Source organism: Pholcus phalangioides, unplaced genomic scaffold (assembly GCF_987345545.1).
Source record: "Pholcus phalangioides strain wild (caught in Gottingen) unplaced genomic scaffold, Ppha-v1.0 ptg000003l_1, whole genome shotgun sequence".
NCBI lineage: Eukaryota > Metazoa > Arthropoda > Arachnida > Araneae > Pholcidae > Pholcus > Pholcus phalangioides.
In genome coordinates, this window is record NW_028301596.1 from 23,536,663 (window position 1) to 23,553,324 (window position 16,662).

At 39.8% G+C, this 16,662-nt stretch overlaps 1 protein-coding gene across 1 annotated transcript in view; it reads left to right on the forward strand.

The window, feature by feature from the left end:
• Positions 1-16,662, forward strand: part of LOC149088323 (citrate synthase, mitochondrial-like) — a 137,958-nt gene that overhangs the window by 86,040 nt on the left and 35,256 nt on the right. The window contains exon 6 of the mRNA XM_089246948.1: positions 2,824-3,026. Within this exon, the coding sequence (XP_089103074.1) occupies positions 2,824-3,026 (203 nt within the window). The remainder of the gene's footprint in view (positions 1-2,823; positions 3,027-16,662) is intronic.

Consider the following 16,662-nt stretch of genomic DNA (forward strand, 5'->3'; position numbering starts at 1 on the left):
GAGGCAGGCCCCCAGGCCGAGTGATCTTCTGGGGTCCCACTACCTGATTGAAAAAGTACCAGAAGTATAAGCAAGGCCGTCTTAAGAGCATCATGGGCAACCGGGCCAAATGATTTTTCTGAGGCCCTACGCGTGGTCAATTCTCGGAAATTCAACCACATTCCATTTTTGTGAGGCCCCTTTTCTCTTGAGGCCCCGGGCCGTGCCCGGGTGGGCCCATGTGGTAAGACGGCACTAAATAAAATGCCTTCCAATTTACATATATGATTTCCGAAAGTACAGTATTTATCACTTCATGTCAACCAAACAATTATACACTGCTGGCCACCAAAATTGCAACACCAAGAAAGACAAGAGATATCGCAACAATATTAATTTTGTAGATAACATGTTGACCAAGCATCAAATGATTAAATTTATAGACTTCTGTGAAGTGTGGTTCCTGCCAAAATCAGTAGCCAGAGTAGCCGCCATTGTTGGAGATCACCGCTGCCACACGCCTCGGCATTGATTCAAAGAGACTTTGGATGTGTTCTTGGGGTACAGCAGACCAAGCAGCTTCCACGCGTTGCCAAAGTTGATCTGTGTGGCAGCTGGGGATGTAATCTGGGTCAATCGTTGAGCAACCATGGACCACATGTTTTCTATCGGCGAAAGATCCGGAGAGCGAGCTGGCCAGGGAAGCAATTCAATCTGGCGATTGACGAAGAACCTTTGGACAATGCGTGCCACGTGTGGTCGCGCATTATCCTGTTGAAATATGGCTGTGGGCAAGCCCTGAAGGTAAGGAAGGACAACTGGCTCCAACACCTCGGAGATGTAGCGCTGGCTTTTTAAAGTACCGGCAATGCGTACTAGAGGAGTGCGAGAGTGATATCCAATACCGCCCCATACCATAATACCCGGTGCAGGACCAGTGTGGCGGTGCATAACGCAGCTGTTCAGCATCCTCTCTCCACGGTGTCTCCAGACTCGAATCCGACCATCGTGGTGTTGCAGACAGAAGCGTGACTCGTCAGTTAAGACAATTTCATTCCATTGTGCCGTCCACATCCTTCTTTCATCGCACCATTGGCGGCGGAGACGTCTGTGGTTCTGCGTCAAGGGTAGACGAAGCAATGGACGTCTTGCGGACAGACCACTCTGCTGTAAACGGCGTCGAATGGTACGCGCAGACACTGGATGATGCGGTACAGACTGAATGTGCTGTGCTATGGTTCGTGATGTGGCTGAGCGATCCGTCACTGCCATATGCACAATACACCTGTCATCACGTGAAGTGGTGCACTGAGGTGGATGCGATCGAACACGTCGGTCCGTCGTACCCTCCTGCATCCAACGATCACATATCCGCATTACAGTTGTTTGGTTTCGTCCAACACGACTACCGATTTCCCTGAAAGATAATCCACAATCTCGGTAGGCCACTATCCTTCCTCTGTCGAACTCGGATACTTGATCAAAAGATGATCGTTTTTTTTTAAAAACCACAAGAAAAACATAATTGCCGTACTTCAAATCGTCGAAATCTCCAAGCCTTAAATAGCGCTTTGAAGTGGCGCTACAGGCGCGCGTGATGTGCGTCTGCGCTGAAATTCTAATCATTTGCATATCTCACCTCCACTAATGCATGTTGTAAATTTCATATTATTTGCATGCTTCCTTCAGGGTGTTGCATTTACGGTGGCCAGCAGTGTATATACTAAAACTTCATATACCCAATTTCATATTTCCCTACCTCTATTGCTCACACAATCATCATTTGAACACCCCTCCACCTTGTCATTAAAAGTCAGCAAATGCGAACCCCCTCACGATTGATGACGTATTACTTGAATATGACCCCCTTATATCCCATAGATATGTCCATTCGTTATAACGATATTTTCAACATTATTTTATTATTGTATTGCAGGTTCAGTAGGACGGAATTAAATTCGTTACAACCGATAAGCATCCAAACGCGTTTGTTTCTGTTTTTTTTTCATTCAGCTAGAGAAATTCAAATCTGATAGGGAATTAAAGTCTTTGTAGCTTCCACTAACCATTTGACCATTTTTGTCGCACCACGGTCATTTTCTGCACGCGAGGGCTAATTAGACCGGGACCTACAATTTATTGCCGATTCCGAACGGCAGGCTTGTTTTTTATACTCGTCGAGAGGTTGGTGCGCTAACCCCTCGATGGGGGACTCCCTGCGGTAGCAATTTTTTGCTGCGGTCATGTCGCCATTTTTGTTGTACCCCTGTGTCAGGAAAGTTTTCTGACAAGGACGAACCGGGTATTGAACTCGCGACAACTCTAAACATCCTTTGGTACTTTAGGCGAGTATCTTACCGACCTGGGCTACCGCGCCCAGCTTCCACTAACTTCAGTATGTGATGGAAGTAAAAAATAATATATATTTTTTTTCTTTAGTTTATTTAAAACCATTTTTATATTGTTCAAATCGTTTGAGCTAATTCAGTTAACCATCGAGACGAAAAACAAACTTGGATATCCAATTGATACCTATACCACTCATTTTTTAATAACTTTATCAACTCGCAAAGTACATAGTATACTGTATAAACTTGAGCAATTGAAACTGCAGCATAGAAAGCATCAACATCAATCTTTTTTCAAATATTGGATGAGGAGGCTGACTTTGGTAAAAGAAACTTTGATAAAGAGCGTTTTTTATCAAAGTTGCCCATTACACTATCAAATTTTTTTGTCAAACTTATTTTATAAATGATCTTTGACAAAGAACTTTTATAGTGTAATACCGGCCTTAGAGTTTGTGCAAAATGAATTGGTTTCAAAATGTAATTTTCTTTGCAGTACGCGTTCGATGACTCCATAGAACTGATTGCCAAGCTACCGACAATAGCGGCGCTGATCTACAGGAACGCATACAGGGGAAAATGCGGTGTCGCTCCAGCTGCGGACCGGACGAAAGATTGGTCGCACAACTTCACCACGATGCTCGGTTACGACAATCCTGATTTCACCGAACTCATGCGGCTTTACCTCACTATTCATAGGTATGTGTAACTCAACCAATTCATTTTCGTGCAATATCATATAACCAAAACGTATTTTTAGCGTTCCCGATCCGCTCCTTTAGAACGTAGCGCGCTAGCGTCCTTAATATACAATGAATTAGAGATACCTACCTGGCGATTAGCCCACGAAGAAGCATAGAAATGAACCATCGCGCAGTGCCATCTTAACATATAGGCCTCACCCCCAAAAAATGAGATATGGTTGAAATTTCCTAAAATTTACCAAGTAGGGCCTCAGAAAAACCACTTGGCCCGAGCATGGGCACTCGGGCAAGACGGCACCCAAGAATATTTTTCAAGCAAAATTATAAATTTACTCGCAGAAATATAGTTCAAAAGGAAGCTTGCGCACAAATATAATAAACAGTGGTCTACGTCCATCATCAGATGAAAAGAACTCATATGGCAACTCCAAAACATGCCCAAACTAAATTATTCTATCCTTGAATAGGTAAGGGGCGCGGTAGCCCAGTCGATAAGATACTCGCCTAAAGTACCAAAGGATGTTTAGAGGTGTCGCGAGTTTGATACCCGGTTCGTCCTTGTCAGAACTTTCCTGACACAGGGGTACAACAAAAAACGGCGACTTGACCGCAGCAAAAAATTGCTACAGCAGGGAGCCCCCCATCGAGGGGTTAGCGCACCAACCTCTCGATGAGTATAAAAAACAAGCCTGCCGTTCGGAATCGGCAATAAATTGTAGGTCCCGGTCTTAATTAGCCCTCGTGTGCAGAAAATGACCGTGGTGCGACTCAAATGATCAAATTGAATAGGTAAAAATATCGTTTAGGGCATTAGTTTTTTTTTCTTTCGCACACTGTGGACCACAACAAGCATTGCAATTACGTCCAGGGGGGATTCGGAACTGCTTCAAACCTGTGGATGCTCGTCTTCAGCTTCATCCAAGAAATCAATTCTAGGGTGCAACCATAAGGCGCGTATACACTAGCGCGCAGATCATGCAATGAAAGCATTCGCAATTGGTGATTCAGTAATTTTAACGGTGTTGCGAACTATTCTTGAGCTGTTTTCACTGGACCCACCTGGAATCTTCCTTTTCAGCGAACACAAAGGAAAGAAAGGAACACAAAGGAAGTTTGTGTACCCACGAGCGGATTAGAACCGCTGCAGGGGGTCGTGCGTTGCAAGATCTGCGCGCTAGTGTATACACGCCTTTAGACCCATGCCACAAATTATCGTGGGTGCTCGAGCACCCACAGCATTCCCTGTTACGACGCCACTGATGCCGTCTGCAAGCTTCTAACCTCTACTGATCATAAGAGAGGTTGAGAATCAAAGTGGAAGTCAGTGGTGCGCAAACTTTTTGAAGCGCGACCCCCTTTCAACAAAAAAAAATTCAAAATTATTGGCGCCCCCACATAGGCTGACCATATTTCCCGGTTTTCCCTCAGTAAACGAGCTGTCTCGAAAGCCCTTGTTTCGATTTTAATTAGGCGATATTGACTTCCAAATATATTCGATTTTTTTAAAATATCATAGAAATATTTACTTTGTTGACGGAGCCGATATATTGATTACTGTACAAGTAGAATTTGATAAAATTACATTGTCTGATACATGATAACTAGCTCAGCTGAATAAAGCATTCTTAGTTTGCATGCATTCTTTAGTTTTGACATATTTTTAAATAAAAATAAATTTCTTATTTGCGAGTTTTTATTTTGGAGAATCTCTTGAGACCCCCAAATTCATTGACGGTTTGCGCACCACTGGTCTAGGTCACTGAAGTGCAACTTTTTCTAACAAAGCGTTCTTTCCTGAAAGCTCCCAAGAAATCAGTTTTCCTTTTTTGTTCGTAAGACACTCACTTTAAAGAAAAGATCAATATAACTTATTGCATTGATAAAATAATTGTATCTAAACTGATAGCAGTAAATTATAAGGAATAAATGAATTAGACCATTTGATATTAAACTGAGGTATTGTTGAGTAAAAAACAAGTATGTGTTCGCAAAAAGTTACGTTAAACATAACTATTGTTCTTTAGGGGCCGTTCAAGTATTACGTAAGCAAATTTTTAGCCATTTTTGACCCCTCCCCTCCCTTGTCAGCAAAATTTCGTCATCAGCTCTGCCCCTCTGAATCCTAACACATATTGGTGGGATCAGAGACGTACACGGGGGGGGGGGAGGACATAGGGAGGCCATGCTCCCCTCCCACGATAAAAAATATATTTTTTTAATGCAAAAAAAAAGTTTGTTTTTTTTTTTAATTTGAAATTTCGGAAGAAAATACCTTTATGTGTTATTATAATCAATTTCTGTTAACTTCAATGTTATTTTAAAGCTATAAATTCAAAATTTATCTTTAATAATTTCATTGCGACCCACCCAAGCCATATAATGATAAATCGCATAAAGACCCGCGGACCAAATATGGCCCTGGGGGTTATCTGATGCGGCCTGCCCTCCTCAAACCTAATTTTGTAAAAATGAACTAAGCGACACATTTACAGATTGCTTAAGTGTCCCGTGGTACAATTCCAGAACATTTAAGCGGCCCGTGGCACATTTTAAGATCACTTAAATGACCCGGGACACAGTTGTAGAACACTTAAGCGATCCGTGATACATTTAGAAATCCTTTGAGTGACATGTGACTTAGTTTTAGAGCACTTAAGCGGCTCCCAGTGCGGTTCTACATCACTCAAATTACCCGCGGCACATTCTCAGATTATTTAAGTGATCCGCGTGGCATATAATTACGGATCACTTGAGTGATGCGTGGCACAGTTCCAAAGCACTTATGCGGCTCGTTCACATTTCCAGAGCACTTGGATCCGCGAAACATTTAGAGATCACTATAAAGTGGCTCTGTAGGGCACTTATTAATAGGGGGGGAATGTTACTTCAAGTGCCCACGAACTATCGAAAGGTTTGTCTTGTTTTTGGCTCACTGATTACGATGCCATTAAGTTTTTTAATGTGTCGATGAGGCCTGACGAATGTGTAAGTGCATACTTGGGGAGATTGATGGACTTGCATCGAAAGGTAGCGTCCTGTGGATATGGTTTCACCGACAGGGAAGTCGCTCTTGTGATGTTAATGGGTCTACCCAAAGAGTACGAAGGTCTGATACTGAACTTGGAGCGTGATGAGAACGAACTGTCCACAAAAATGGTAAAATCGCGTCTGATTGTGGAAGAGAAGAAGTTACTGCGTGACTATACGCAAACGAATCGCGTAGCTGTGGGCGATAGAGCTCTTAAAACTGACGATACAGGAAAAACTCGCGCAGGGAGATACTCCAGAAATAATGAAAGAAGAATTCGATGTTTTTCCTGTGGTGTTTGGGGACACATAGCCAGAAACTGCCCGTCGAAGAACACGTCCCATCGGGCCGATAAGGTTTCGCAGAACGCGAATCGAACACTGACTGCTAACGCTGGTAACAAGCTGCGATTGGTATCTAGATAGTGGTGCAACGGAGCACATGTGTTCACAAAAATATAAGTTTCTCAACTTGACAACTGTGAAGTCCGAAGTGGAAATAGCTAATTCCGAGAAAATGGAAGTGGTTGGAAAAGGTGATGTTGTTTTGAAGCCTGTTAAATCCTGTGGTAAAGAAACATTCTATCTAGCCGACGTTCTGTACCAGGCATGAGGATCTTATCCACCGACGCTTAGGACATTTTCATTTGAATGCAGTGAAGAAGCTCATGAAGCAGGATGACACTGTCAACAGTTGTGCAGAAGCAATGGAAGATGCTCTACTTGTGTCCTTGGAAAGATGAGAAAAATTCCTTTCCCTAAAGGAAAGACCAAACGTGCATCGAGGCCACTTCAACTCATTCATAGTGATGTCACAGGACCTATCATGCCTACATCTAAAGGAGGGTCAAGGTATATTGTCACTTTTGTTGACGACTACTCAAGGTATGCAGTAGTGAAGCCTATGAAATCCAAATGTCAAGTCCTCGAGAAATTTATGGAGTTCAAAAGGACTGTTGAAAATTTCCATGGAGTTACAATCGCTACTCTACGAAGCGACAATGGAGGGGAATACATCAGTCGTGAATTTGACGATTTTTTGAACAAGAATGGAATATCGAGGCAGCTCACGGTCCCTAGAACTCCAGAGCAAAATGGGGTAGCTGAGAAGATGAATCACACCTTGTTCTAGATGCCTTCTTCTAGACTCGAAGGTCCCAGACAACTTGTTTGCAGATGCCGTCGTTACCGCCTGTTATTTGCGGAATAAATGCCCATCTGAAGCTATCCAGGGATGTATACCCGAAGAACTATGGACCAAAAGGCCTGTCAAAACTAGTCATCTTAAAATTTTTGGTTGCAAAGCGTATGCACACATCGATAAAACGCACGTAAAGGGAAAGTTAGGAAAGCGCTCACAAGAATGCGTTTTCATTGGATACCCTGAAAGGGTCAAGGGATACAAGTTGTGGAACGTAGACGAAGACATATTTTTCCCCAGTAGGAATGTGAGGTTTGATGAGACTGTTTTTCCATTCAGGAGGAGTCAAACAGATTGTGAGTTGAAAGGAAGTGAATTAACAGTCAATCTAAATGACCAAGAAGTACAAGTGATACCTCCTGGAGCCCCTCTAAGGGATGCATTGCCCATCTTGAAGCATGCAGAGCAAATGGTTGGAAATTCGAAACAGCCTACAACTACTGCGAATCAACCTCCAGATGTTAGAAGAAGGGAGAGACAAAGAAGAACTACAAGTTTTTATGGGAATCCAGTGTCATACAAAGCTGTCAATGAAGCGCAGTTTAATGCTGATATTCGGATCGAGGATCCCGTCACCGTCGAAGAAGCGATGGAATCATCTGATGCAGAAATGTGGAGAGCAGCTATGAAGGAAGAGGTAGAACAAGTGACTGTTGAGAATGCTGACAAAGTGAGTGACGCTGTCGTTGAAGAGAAACCGGTAACCAGGAAACGTGGTCGGGCAGCTAGATCGGCTAAGAAGACGACTGATAACGACGATAACTCTAGTCGGAAAAGGCGCGAGTGACCCGCTAATGCAGCTGCCAAGGAAAGCGACCAAGACGACGACTCCGACAAGCGTGGTACCGCCGACGTGAAAGCCAGTCCGAAAAATATCGAGCGCAAGGCGACGATGACAAAAGCTGAAGATGACGAGCAAGAAGGTTCCGAACACGAGGAGGAGGACAGTGATGACGACACCGGCTCGGATTCAAATTACAAACAAAGTTACCGAAGCGAAAGGCCGTAGGCCGGCAGACAAAAAGGGACGAAGAAATGGTATTGGAGAGAAAGAAGAGGATGAAGTTTTGCCGTCCAAGAAACACGGTGATGGTCACCAAGGTAAGAAATCGAAGAACTATGAATCCGACGTCGATAACGGTGCCGAAGAAGACGAGAAAGAAGAGAATGAGCCAAAGGCTAAGAAGTCCAGCAGCAGCAGCAAACCAGCTGCAGGCAAGGAGGATGAAGCGCATCAATGTTATTTTTCCTTTCGTCATGCTTTGGCAAGGAGGAGTGTTACGTTATAAAAGTGAAGCCTTTATAATGGCTGGTTATGCCAAAAGCATGAAGAGTATTGTAGTACGCCCTTTGGCAACATGTTAAGTGGAATGGCTCCCGTAAATAAAGTGCGATGATGAAACTAGCGGCTAAAAATCCGACATTCCCTGGTGAACTTGGCCAATCACAGAGGAGCGGGAGTGAGTTACTCTCGAACCGGTCGTTACTTCGTGTAAAATACTTCGGAAACTGTCGTGACTTCGGAAACTGTTCGGAACTTACAATGCGCAAGCGCGTTCTCCGTAATTTTGTAATATTCTGCGCTCTTTTCTCATTTTTTTCTGGCTCTCATCTTTATTTTTTTCCATCAATATTTTCTACATAGTTCTCTTTTTTTCATCAATTTCCTGCATTAAATACATTTTCCCGTTATTATTTTTTCTACATTACGTATATTTTAATTATTTTTCCTGCATTACGTATATTTTAATTATTTTTCCTGCATTACGTATATTTTAATTATTTTCCCTACATTAAAAGTACATTTTCCTGTAATTTTTCCTACATTGTGTATTTTCCTGTAATTACTTTTCCTACATTACATGTACCTTTCTGTTCTTATTTTTCCTGCATATTAAGTACATTTTTTTGTAATTATATTTTCTACAGTAAGTATACTTTCCTGCAAAGAAGGATAAAAAATCTGAAAATCCTCTTCTTGAGAAAATTCTACTTACACCTATGCTTTCCTGTAATTAACTATATGTTTAATTTCTGTCAACCCCTTTTAAATATGAATCAATAGAATTAAAGAAATCTTTGGGATGAAATAAAATAGAATTTACAATGTCTAAGTCTCTTCGCGCATGTCATTTCCATGATTTATTCAATGTGGAAAAAAAAAAGGAACCAAAAAAAAAATAATAATAAAATAAAGCTGTCTAAATTCATTAACATTTGAGCACTTTCAAAGTGGTTTACTACAATTTCTGCTTGTATCGCTGAACTTTTGTGACAAGCTTATGACTTTTGAATTTAGAAAACTAATATTTCCACAACCCTTAAAGTTTTTCTTGACTTGGTACTATGGATACAACACATCCTCAGACCGATATTTTGGGATTAGCTCATGATTAGTGGTAAGTTATTAAAAGTTGTTTTAGCCCCCACTGTTTGGGATGGTCAGCTCAAGTTAGTTTTTCAATTTTAAGGTGCAAATCTAAGCCAAACTCCCATTTAACCCTTTAAGTGGTTTTTGAAATTTTCCTGATCAGCATTTGAAATTGCCACATTTGGAATTGCAAAACCTTGCCATTATGTGTGTGGCTTTCTATGAAGAGAACCCTTTTTGTATTATTTATATATTGAGCATATATTTCTCTTTTTTTTCTCGCTTCTTCTTCTTATCTAACCTAGAACAATAGCTAACTCTGCCCACTAACAGTTGATTGGTTGGAGGGGAATGGAAAACATTTTATTGTAAAAACAGTTTCACTGCATTTTAATAGAAGACAAAATATTTCGGGGTGACAGAAATAAAGCAGATCAGGTTTGACAAGATATCTCAGGATTGCCACTGAAAGGGTAAAAAAGGTCTCTTTGGGCAGAGCAACACGGTCTATAATATTAAAAATTTAATTTGTGATCATGTTTATTTTTAATATTGTAGAATCGTGTCTGCAATGTCTTATTGATGGCCTTATCCGCTGGGCTGTTAGAATAATTGTTTATTCTACAGTTTATATCTGTTTATCTACTGTATATATATGTTTATCTACTGTATATATATGTTTATCTTCAATGTTATAGAATGTCTGATCTCATATTGATTTTGATGGTCTGATCCTCTCTGCTATATCAGGAAATTGCTTATTCTATAATGTATAAAAATTCAAAACACCACGTACATCTGCACAGTATTACAGAATACTATGAAAAATAGCATTTTCAATCTATGGAAATACAAGCAGCAATTAAAAAAAAAATTTAAATTTCAGAATATATAAAATCATGTTTATTTCTAATTGCCTTTGGGACTATGACATAGTGTGTGCAACTTTGTTTATTTATATTAAACGTCATTCAATAACATATGACTTAATAAAAAATTTTATGTTCAAAAATTTTTTCCCTCTCACTGTGTATAATTTGTACATTTCTATTATTCTCACAACCGTTCAAATATTACATAAGCACCAATAGGGAAAAATAGGGTTTTATATTTTCTTTTAATAGCAAGGAAGGGAGGGATTGGAATGAAGATTATCTAAGCATTTGGATGTGAACATATTGGCATGGGGGTTTGAAATCGGGTTTGAAGAAAATTGAATATATCAGTTTATCGAGGATATATAACTACAGTACCTTGGCTAACAATTTTTTTTTTTTTTCATAGTTTTTCTGCCTTGGCTAACGGATGTGATTAATGAACATTTTCTTTGATACAAATAAGAAGACGAATATGTTATATATATATATATTATTTCATCCCAAGGATTTTAAATGCAAGCAATGACATAAATCAGCTGCATCATGAGATGAATTTAAGCTAATCATTGTCAGAATATCACTTGAGCATTGATTTACTCACATCCCCTTTTGTGTAATCTGTTCTCCAGATGTACCAAAACACAAATGGATGGGGGACACCTACACACTCGACTGTGTTAACACTGGCTTAAGCAGAATAAAGCTGGTGTTTGTGTGCATAGTTTAAAATAAAAAGATCTGTATCTTATACTCCTATAAATTCTCATTTATAGCTCTCAAAGCTATTCATTTTAGCGTTTGGTCAGTTTTTATCGTCTTTATAACATTCCTTGGTATTTTAAAAAACAAACTCGGTATTTTAAATTTTGAGCCATACCTGGAATAAATCAAACAATATTCCATAGAAACTTATGGGAAATTGTGTTTCAACAAACAAAAGTGATTCTGGAGCGAATTTCTTCATGCAGTACTGTATCCTCATTCAGAGCTGCAACTAGATACTTTATCACCCAGGGCAAGCTGGAATTTTGGCGCCCCTTGCATGTAGAGGAAGCAGTTAAAGAGTGAATTTGGCGCCCCTTCTGGTTCAGCACCCAGGGCACCAGACCCGCTTGTCTTCCCCCCAGTTGCAGCCCTGTCCTCATTTCCAACCAAATCTAATACAGTATCTCATACTACTAAAAACATAATTATCAAAAATTTCCTGTTAATTGAGCATTCATCGCACTGATATAGATTTTTAATAGAATCATTTTTCATCCTTTTAATCAAAGCATTGATATATGATTTGGAAAATGATGCATCAGTACTTGGACCAGAGGCACTTAGATATGCTACACATATTAGTAAACAGCTCAGCAAACCATGCATTGAAGATTATTGTTTAGATCAGTGGTTCTCAACCTGAGGCCTTATGGTCCCCTTGCAGTCCTGGGATATTCTAGGGGGGCCACGGGAGAAAATCAAAAGAAAGGTGATACATGACAGGTGGTGAAAGAAGTCATAGAGAGCTGTGAAGAGAAAAGCTTTAAAAGTTAAACATAGTTGAAAAATATTACTACTTTCAGAATCCATCAGATTCGTCCATAGAAGGGGGCGTCTTAACCCTTAGGTCTATGTGGGCATGACCCGGATCTTCATGTCTATAATGGAGGGAGGAGGACTGCACTATATGGGATCTGCTACTATGATTTTCATATGTAAGATGTTACTTAAAGCTAGTATGGAGGGCCGCCAGAACAACGGTTGATGTGTTGGTAGGGTCGATTTATCGTGCATGTTCGTTGAATCGTCCTGTATTTCACACAGACCGTTTTTTACAGTATAATTTGACTCCTGGGAGAGAGATGATAATCCACCATTTGAATCCGTGCCTAGCCAGGATTCCAGAGATTGATCTGATTTATTAACATTTCATTCATAATAAAAAATAGAAAGTATCTCCCTCTTGGATGAGGGGCCCTGGATAGGACAGGGGGCCACGAGAAAAAAGTGTGATCCATGGGGGGAGGGGGGGCCCATGAGCTGAAAAAGGTTAAGAAACACTGGTTTAGATGAAAGGGGTTTTGAAACCAACTTGATCGATGCTCTTCTGGGCATTCGAAATGTACATGCACTATTAAGGAATCAAAAAGTTATTTTTTAGTTTTGCTGGCAAAAGATGTTAGTAAAATATTATAAAGCACAATGGCAATTGATGGTTGTTTTGTTGATTGGTAGAGGTGCGCACCTCAGCAGTGCAATGTCCTGAAATCCTGATCTATTCTACTAGGTTGCTTCAGATCAACAAGAGAAGTAAAGAGGGGGGGGGGGGGGGCTTCACAGGACCTACCTTTAGGGGGGGGGGTACAGGGTAAAATATTTCCTCTCATCACAAGCTTTCAAAAAACATTTTAAATTTACAGAAATTAATGAAAACAGTACAGATATTTTTATACAATATTTCATTAAAATTATTAGAATTTAAATTTTTAAATTCAATTTTTATCTCTTGGAGGTCACCCATTATACAATATATCATTATATCCCCCACCCGCGTATCTCTCGAGAATGGGGAGGGCAGCCGAAGCCCCCTTGGTTAATAACGGTACTAATCTAGAAGGTTTTGGTCCAGTTTACTTGATTTTGCTGACAAGTGGGGTTGGGGAGGGGTAAAATCCTATAAAATTCTGCTTAAGTAATACTTGAACGGTCTATAGTTACGGCCCAACCACTTCCTTCTGGAACTATTCTAACTTTTCTCCGGCTCGGAAGGTTTCAATCTGTTGTTTACACTTCTCTTACAGTGTTTACGCCGCTAAATTTACGGTTCGAGAGTAACTCATTCCCGCTCCTCTGTGATTGGTCGAGTTCACTAGGGAATGTCGGATTTTTAGCCGCTAGTGATGATGAAGGACGTTAAATAATCTTTTATTGAAGTGATGAATTTAAACTAAAGGTAATATGAGCGTTTTAATCTGGCTATATATTCTTCCACCGGGGCGCCATGTTTGTTTTTTTGTTGACATCTGGAATTCGGACGCCCTTGACCACCTGTGCGGCTTTGACGAATCAAATACTTGAATTTCGATATTATTTGATGGTATTTATAACCACGACAGCGATTGGCCAGACTGTGACGTCACTTGATTAATATGAATAACATTAATTTATTACATAATAATATTAATTATTATTTACTGAAATAAATATTCTAAAAAAACAGTATAAAGGTCATTATACTGATTATAAAGATTAATTTCTCCTTTCATCTGATTTATCCTTACTGGATTACAGATCTCTTGGTACTGTTGGAACAAAGTCAATAGTTACCCAGGGCGACCGAGCGTAGCGAGGGAGCTGAGCCCCGCGACCCCAACGCCCGAAGGGCGAGGGAGCGAGCGGGAAGCGGATATATCCGCGGCGCGCCGCGTTACTTGTTGGTCGATTTTCTTGCTTGATTGGTTCAAGCAAGATGGTCATTCATGGTCATTCTTGATAAAATGACCATGATACCTGTAGAAAACCCCTGTAGCAAGAAAATCGACCAACAAGTAACGCGGCGCGCTTCGCTTGCGCCACGGATATATCCGCTTCCCGCTCGCTACGCTCGGTCGCCCTGGGTAACTATTGACTTTGTTCCAACAGCACCAAGAGATCTGTAATTCAGTAAGGATAAAACCCGACGAAAGGAATGTACCGACAGTCCAATGAAGTAATTAATAACTATAATAACTTATAATTACTGACTATAAATATAACATAGGTTATACACATCAAAATAATAATTATTATAATAATATTACTTAGTTTTATTATATTGATTTGTATTTCTTATTATTACAGTATAAATTATTAATTACAATTGTTAATAATAACATTTATAATAAATATAAATTATTATTAATTATCTGACATAATAAATCAATTTCAATTCATTAGTTCTCATTTAATTGTAAAATCGACCTTTTCTGCATATTCGTGACGTCACAAGATGCTATGACGTCACATAGAGCTGTTCTAACACAGCTACCACATATAAGTAAGTATCACACATTGGCGAGAAAAAAAAATTCGCCAAGTTGGCACGAAATCCGATTACGGAAATATAGCCTTATTTATCATAAAATTGATGAAAGGTAATTATATATGACAATTAAAGTTAGTTTCAGTGGGTGGCATGATCAAAAATTAATAATTTAGGGAATATCATCGCACCACGTCTTATTAGGGTTACCATAGCTATAATTCTTGAGGAATTATGGGTAATATGAAACTCGCCAAACTTGTTACAGAGATTTCGCCAAGTTGGCACGAAACCCGATTACGGAAATATAGCCCACCACCCCGTTGTTTCGGAACATATTTATTTCATATTTTCATAAATCGTGGTTGATGACATAAGCATTATCCAAACCCCCTCCCCCTTATCATCAAAAGTCAACAAATCGGAAACCCCCTCCCCCCCCCCCATCGATGATGACGTAATACTTGAACGGCCCCTTAGGAATAAAAACTCTATTCTGCAATACTGCAAACTCATCTGCAATAAATTCCTCTTCTTCATCTGGAAAAGTTAACATCTTCAGCGTTGGAACACTTTTTATGTGCTTAAAATATCGATGGTAGATAGGGGGAATGTAGGCTACCTCAGAAAAAAAAGTCTCGTTTCTTCAGTGCATTTTTGGTATTCTGACCGAGTTAATTTGATAACGCATATCTGACTCCACTCTGATCTGATTATAAGACGACTTGTCAACAATTACCACAATAATTTATTTACAAAAATTCACACACACACGAAAAGACATCATGTTATTTACACTCAACTGTATATTTTTTTCTTCTTCCGGTCACTTGGCGCGCATAATCTGCGTAGTCACTTTTAACACCAAGCGTTGGCGAAACTCCGTCACACATTTACGATACGTCGCTTTTTGTTGAGTAGTTCTTGCTCAGGAAGTCTCATTATAGGGCGACCTTAGGTTAACTCTGATTGTATATTCAAGGTTCGTCCGTATCAAGCCTAGTCTTGTACATGATCTGAAATGGCTTATCCTTTTTATGCCAAAGCCACTGAATTGAGTGCCAACTGAACAGCTTCTTGATGTTTTGGATCTCCTGACTGATGATAGCTTTTTCCAGTGGTTCTGTTAAAAAAAAATCCCCAGCTCTCGACTTGACTACAAATTTATTTATTTTCTTGACAGATGCCATAGCATCATGGTATGTATCATAATCATCACCTGGCACACACAGATACCATAGCATACCAATCATCAGCAGTGTCTTGCAAAAGCAAAAAAACCGCTTTGTTCTTGATTGTCTTTCCTCAAAAATATATTTTTACCTCTTTTGTAATTGCCGCAAAATCTACAGAAGAATTTCTCATATATTCGAATACAGATGTTTGTCTCTCCCCCCCCCCCCAATTGCCAATAGTGTATTTGCCCGTCCGCCGTTCCCCTACCCTGTGACTGAAAATCGTGCTTTGTAAAAACCGTCTAGGCGCCATACAAATATATCACCTCCTAGAGTTACAATGCACACGAAGGATGCAACAACTGAAATGAGTAACTTGCATGTGCTCATGAGAATGTCTGTTTCCTTCAAAGACTGAAAATGCTATGCCTTATAACTCTTTTAAAGACACCCGAATGTTTCTGAAGGTTAAAAAAACTGTTCAGAGCTAGCAACCATCTTATATTACTGGAGGGAGTATGACGTGAGCTGAGAACGCTGAGAACGGTGTCCTCAACATCTCCGTCGAAAGATCACGTGACTCGGTGCAAACAAACACGATCGTCATAGACATCAATGTTAAAATTGCCGATTTTAGCATAGAAATGCGGCAATTTAGTAGGGTTTTCCGCCACATAAATAATTTTAAAAATTGAATTGAATTTTTGATTTTCGAAATATTGAGTTCGCTTAGAGATACGAAGCCCAGGAAATTAAGTATAAAATAATGCGCCAGACCCAGTTTTGAGGTTGATATCCATGCATGACATTAATTTCAGCTTTTTATTTACATCTTCTCAAGCACGAAAATGAGAATTAATGTCTTCGTTTTGTCTTATATTATTTAATTGCATCTCAATCCATATACACTGCTCAAAACAATTAGGGGAGCACATGGTTTTAACAAAATTACGCAAAGATGTATACCGATAAG